General features: G+C 42.6%; 1 protein-coding gene across 1 annotated transcript; it reads left to right on the forward strand.

Annotated features, from left to right (window-relative positions):
- Positions 1-231: 231 nt before the first annotated feature.
- On the forward strand, positions 232-4,196 carry LOC135631626 (BTB/POZ domain-containing protein POB1-like). Its single transcript, XM_065139365.1, has 5 exons — positions 232-388; positions 2,311-2,396; positions 2,499-2,562; positions 3,046-3,322; positions 3,398-4,196. The coding sequence occupies exons 1-5, from the start codon at positions 232-234 to the stop codon at positions 4,194-4,196; spliced, it is 1,383 nt and encodes a 460-aa protein (XP_064995437.1).
- The last annotated feature ends 2,175 nt before the right edge of the window (positions 4,197-6,371 follow it).

Raw genomic sequence — 6,371 nt, forward strand, 5'->3', positions numbered from 1 at the left:
TAATACCATATCCCTTATTGTATATCAATTACTTGCCAAAACCAAATCGCATCGACTATTACTTTTGTGCAAGTAATAACACTCACATATCTTTAAGAAATCAAATAAATCGGGCCATAAGTTCATTTACCCATAAGTTTCTTTATACATATTTTTCTGAAAATATTTTGTCTATATAAACTTATATAAACTGGTGGCCGCTCCCTCCAAAACTGTCTTCCCTCCAAAACAATGGAATCGAACTTCATGTTCGCCTACAACCATCCCAAATTCTCCGACCGCGTGCTCCGGATCGAGGTCGTGGGGGAGCCTCCCGATGGCGAGGTTGGCATCCAGCGGGACACCCACCATAAGCGGCAGAGTGACACCGACGACGTCACAGACCAAGGTTGGAAACCCCTCCTCCTCCTCCTTTTCTTCCCGTGTGTTCGCTGCCGCTCTCCCTTTCTTCCATGTCTTTTACTTTTTCCTATAATGTGAATTGCCGGAATGTATAGATTATTGGGCAATGAGATTTGGTAATACGAAGAGCCTCTTGGTGGATACATTGTTGCCCTGTGTTAACCACCACATCATCAGGGGATATACTTCTTTTACTAGTGAAATAAACTTAATTTGCTTTGTAGGTGGTAATCTCATTCGAATTGGTAGCAAAAATGAATATCATATTCAGATTTGCCTGCTTAACGATATTTGCCCTCCATGAAGATTTTCTTAGATGCGTTCATGAGAGTTGATCAATTTGATTATTTTGTGAGTAATCATGTGTGTGGTTTTGACAACCTGCTCATATATATAAACGAGTAGTAGAATAAAATGAAAAAAGGGCAGGAGAACTTACCTGTCTTTCTTATGTAGTTGGCTCTGGAAGCCATTTGGCTATCGAAGGAAGACTGACAAAGATGTGGAATTATTGGCTATCTTGAAGATGAGGTTTGCAAATCTGATCAAGAGGGCTAGCCAAATTAGGAGATGAGTCACATAATAATTAGCTCTAATGATTAGGCTATACGAAATCTAAAATGTTAGTAAGCTAAGACCACAAGCACTCCGGATGAGTTCAATTGTCATGATATACACAAAAATAGACATAGTCTCCTCCTCATTGTGAAACTTGGATCCATCACTTTGTTTAGTCATGAATAAAGAGGTGAATGAATATTTTGTTTCTATGTTTATGTGAATCTTGTTCAAGAAACTTGAAAACTTGCTACCCATGTAAAAATATGAGTCTTATATGTAATTTTTAGGTGTATATGATGTTGTTTTGATGGAATGGCTGACTTTAATGTTCAAATTTTTTTAAAAAAATTAGTTCAACTTCGAAACTCACTACATTGTTCAAGAAAATCCTCTACTGTCCCTACATCCATGAAGAACTTTAGAGGTGGATGAAACCAACATCTAGTTTCATTTATTCTGATCTTATCTCTTTATCGTCTTGATCATAGCTATATTTGCTATCAATTGGGTTTTTTCTGTTCCTGTAAATCTACCTACTCTTTAATTTGGATAGTTCTCATTTGACACTAGACTTTAATATACTGGCATTTAGTCTGATCTTTTCTCTAGGTTTCTGGATTCACATTTCAATCTAAAGATATAGGTCCTTTGAGAATCATGCATGAATTTTTTTTTTAGAATTTCTTGCTCTTGACAACCTCTTTCATTAAAAAAAGAAAACCTCTCCTCCTCCTTTTCTTCCCGTGTGTTCGCTGCCACTCCCCCTTTCTTCCATGTCTTTTTACTTTTTCCTATAGTGTGAATTACCGGAAAGTATAGATTATTGGGCAATGAGATTTGGTAAAACGAAGGGCCCTTTCTCATATCAGTGTGTCATTTCCATAGAGAGTAAATGAAACCAAGCATCAAACTTGGCTGGCATGTGAACTTTTCTCATATTAACATAGTCCCAATCCACGGTGGTATAATAGCAAAGGTAATTAAAAGTGTATTTTAACCAATGTTCAATCTGTTGTTCCGTTTGACAGAAAGTTATAGAACTTGTCATTGTCATGTGTCTGATTTTAAAATCAAGTTTACAGTCCATGTTTTTCTATGGCGATGTTGATTGTTGTAAACAGCAATGCCAGATATTACATGACACCATGATCGACGAACATGGCAAATACTAACTTGAACTAACCTGAAATTTTTTCTTATCTTCCAAATGTGAACTAAGTTGTTGTCTTTAAAGACAGAATAAAGAAAGCACTCCGATACTTTGAATTGTTTTCTCGACGGAGTTGGACCTTCCATTTATTTGTATTCATGCTCTTGAATTGATTATTTTCGGTAATATATATACAGGAGATGATTCTGATCTTATCGTCAGAGTCAATTCTATCTACGTTAATTCTGCTATACTTGCTAAAAGAAGCCCTTTCTTCGACAAGGTTAGTGATAATACCATATCCCTTACTGTGATAATATACATTTTCATTTCTCGATCACATATGCTAAATCTTATTTTCCTGTGGCGTATTTTTCTCTGTTAGCTTTTCACGAATGGCATGAAAGAATCCAATCAGCAGGATGCGACTGTGAGAATCAACAAATCAGGTATTGCTTTTGTATATTTTATTTATATATATATATATAATATTTTATGTATATTTATAATAGGAAAAAATGCATGCAAATATAATTTATAATATATATATATATATATAATTTTATGTATATTTATAATAGGCAAAAATGCATGCAAATATAATTTATAATATATATTTATATTTATATTTATATTTATATGCTTTTACCGATTGATCACCTAATACTCCAAAAGTATATCCTTGTTTTAATACGATACGAGTCTCCAGGATTTGACAAAATTAACAAAGTTGATTGATATTACACTGTCTGTCACATTGTTATTCTCTAGTGATCGATTCATCTTTATGAATATTTTTTTTTGTCAATCTTCTTGATTGTCATATACGCTTGTACATTCCAAGTTGATATCAGCACAACTTGCACGCGTCAATCGATAAGCAATGTCATCCCTCTTTTATCTCTCTTCTCTTTTTTGCACTTTATAAACAGAGGAAGCTGCTTTCATGGAGCTCTTAGGCTTCATGTACGGAGGAAACTTGCCAACTATCTCGCCCACCCTCTTAGATGTGCTGGTTATTGCTGATAAATTTGCCGTTGATTCTTGCGTGCGCCGTTGCGCTGAGTTGCTTGGAAGCTTACCTATGAACATGGAATATGCACTGCTATATCTGGATCTCCCATCTTGTGTTTCCATTACACCAGAAGTCCAGTCTCTAACAGATGCAGCCAAGGTGTTCATTTGCGATCAGTTCGGGGACATAACCAAGTGAGTCCACATCTACCAGTGATAAAGATGAGTGAAAATTTATTTGTTTTCTAATTACGGATTCCTGAACTACAGGTTGCAAGATGAATCGACGATCCTTCCTCTTGCTGCCATCGAGGTTTTACTGTCTAGTGATCGTCTCCAAGTGGCATCAGAAGATGCAGCCTATGACTTCGTGCTCAAGTGGGCGCATGCTCGGTACCCGGTACCGGAAGAACGGCGTGAGATCTTGGGGCCTCACCTACTCCACCATGTCCGTTTTCCTTATATGAGTCTCGAGAAGCTCAGAGAAGTCCTCGATGACTTGGATCATGAACTTGTTTCCGAATTAGTGAACGAGGCTCTTTGGTTCAAGGCAGATGCCCTCCACCGGCAACGTGCCCTCGCTGCTGAGTCAACGCACAAGCGGTTTACGGAGAGGGACTACACACATCGTCCGCTCAAGATCCTGGAATTCGATAGGCCACATCCGCAATGCATCGTATACCTGGATCTCAGGAGGGAGGAATGTGCCACCAAACTGTTCCCAGCAGGCCAGATCGACTCCCAGTCATTTCACTTCGGTGGACACAGATTCGTCCTATCAGCAAGCTACTACTCGAATACGAACACTGGCCGCCACTTTCGCCTTCTCCTAAGGATGCAGCCCGACGGTTCGGCCAGCTTTCCGGTAATAACCTGTCGGAGTTGCCCAAGAATGAAGCCATCCAGAGATTTTCTCGAGAGGTACGAAGAAAGGTCCACTTTAAGGGGTCGGAACACAGAAGTCTCCCGGAGCCTGCTTGATTTACAATGGAACTCATTTATCGCCGACAAGAGCAAGTACTTCATCGATGACACCCTCCAAATGAGAGTTGCGTTGACCATCAGGTAGGCTCCACCGGCTTACCTGTAGTAGTACTGTTGTAAAGAAGGAGAACTCTCAAGATTTGATGATGAAGTGCTTCGACATGGAATAGATAATATAGATTTCTGACTTATAATTTTCTTATTTCTTCTTACAAACACAACTCATATTTATGATAGATTTGTTGTTGTCACCGTTGCCTGTTGCTACTGTTTCTGTTGCTAATATGATTGTATGATCATCATTAAAAAAAAAAAAAAAAAGGCTCTCACAAGGCTTTACAATCGAAGGGTGCGTCCTCGGCCAATCAAAATCATGCAAAAGGTCGAGATCAGTGACTCGACACGTGCTCGAGGCAAGCTAGCCCCGAACTGGGAAGGTCCGTTTCGGGTGGTCGACGTAGTCCGAGACAGGACTTGCCGTCTCACCAGGCAACGAGATCGGTTGTCGAGAACCTAGCACATATAAATTCAATGTTTAAGCCGAAGCCCCAGCGCCCAAAGCCAATCAGGCCTCCCGACTTTTTTGGCCACCGGACCCCATCAGGTCGGGCAAAGAGTCTCAACACAAGAGCCAAGGGATTATATACAATAAAAAAACACAAACTTGTTTATAAAACTCTAGTGGTCCGTCGGTTTAGAAAGGAGAAGTTTCATTGATAAAAGGCAAAAAGGATTACACTGCCCGGTCGGTCGCAGCACACAAAAACAAAATACATCTTGAAGCAAATCCTAAACCTTGGGGAGGTCGACGCTATCATTGAACGGGACTTCATCCGGCATTTGTACGTTCTCGTCCCCGGGAAAGTTGTCGAAGGGGTCTTCCTCGATCTCCAGGTCTGGATACCGAGCTCGGAATCTGGCCAGAGCAACCTGATACCCATACTCGTACGTCGCTTGCCCAGACCTCTGCAACTCGAGCTGGAAACCGCATGACTCTTTGTACTCCGCTATAGCTTTCTTGCCTTTCTCGGAAGCTGCTCGGGTTTCCTCAGCAAGGGCCTCCTCAGCTTTCTTCGCCTTCGCCCGAGCTGCCTCCAGATTCTGCGACAAATCGAATAGCTCACCCTCCATCGAGTAGACCCTCCCGCGGGACTCCTTCAGCATACGCTGAGTCTCCACAAGCTGTTGCTCCACCCCTCCGAGCTTTTCCCGGAGCTCACTATCTAGCCGCTCATCATGTCCAAGCTCCAACTTCAACCGGGCAACCTCCCCCTCTAGATCGGTCGCTGCGATGGCCTCCGGCACGGGACCGGCCTTCAAATCCTCTATTTGGCCACGGAGCTCGGTGATCTTGTCTCCCATGCAGTTGATCATCCGACCCACGTCATGAACCCGATCTATCATCGCCATATGATAATGCTGATTCTGCACAGAAAAAGCATAAATCAGAAACCGAGGAAAGATTTGACGAAGACAGAAGAACAAATGGCACCCTTACCCAGACTAAAGACTTGGCGGCCTTCTCTATCAACACTTCTAACGGCGAACTATACAATTGCTTCGAGCAAAGCGCACCTCAGACGTATATCGCAGCGGAAGAGCCATTTGTCCATACTTGGCTCCCAGCAGTCTACCCGACCAGCGTGGCTCGAGGGGGGCATCCGCTTCACCGTCAGGCAGATCTCCCATAAACAAAGCCCGAAAGGGCTTATTCTTAGCACGCTGTCACGGATAAAACTACATGTAAACAGAGTTTTTGATGTAATGCTCATGCATGTCTATGTCTTTAAGTTTTATTCATGCTTTGTGTTATGGGAAACAACTTTATGCCGTGGCCTCGGGGTCGACGCGGCTGGGTTCGGGTCCGAATGTCGAGGATCCGGCTCGGATCGGTTGGGTCGTGGCGGTGGATCGTCGTTTCCTCTGGGATGGGGGCTCCTCGCCTAAGCGTCCGGTGGGAAGTGCCTCGCCTTCGTACCTGCACACAGGTCGGGTCGGGGTGCTTGACCCGACCCCTTCGACGATCGAGTTAGTGGATGTGGAGAGGATTTCAGGTGAAGAAGGGTCGTTTTGGTGTGTATGCGTTGTGTCTCCTCCTCTGTTCCTTCCTCACGAGCGGTTCTTATAGGGCAGCTTACTGATCATGATGTGCCACTTTGCAGAGGGCATGTCATATCTCTGATGGCGTCCAGTTCCGGTACTGGCATTGCGTGAAGAGCCGAGCTGTTGCAGGGTATGGACGTCCTCGATCGCCGTTCTA

Source organism: Musa acuminata, chromosome BXJ3-2, assembly GCF_036884655.1.
Source record: "Musa acuminata AAA Group cultivar baxijiao chromosome BXJ3-2, Cavendish_Baxijiao_AAA, whole genome shotgun sequence".
Lineage (NCBI taxonomy): Eukaryota > Viridiplantae > Streptophyta > Magnoliopsida > Zingiberales > Musaceae > Musa > Musa acuminata.

Coding starts and splice junctions, on each gene's coding strand:
- LOC135631626 (XM_065139365.1), top strand. CDS start 232: ATGGAATCGAACTTCATGTTCGCCTACAACCATCCCAAATTCTCCGAC. Junction 2,397..2,498: donor GAAGCCCTTTCTTCGACAAG/GTTAGTGATAAT, acceptor TTTCTCTGTTAG/CTTTTCACGAATGGCATGAA. Junction 3,323..3,397: donor CAGTTCGGGGACATAACCAA/GTGAGTCCACAT, acceptor CCTGAACTACAG/GTTGCAAGATGAATCGACGA.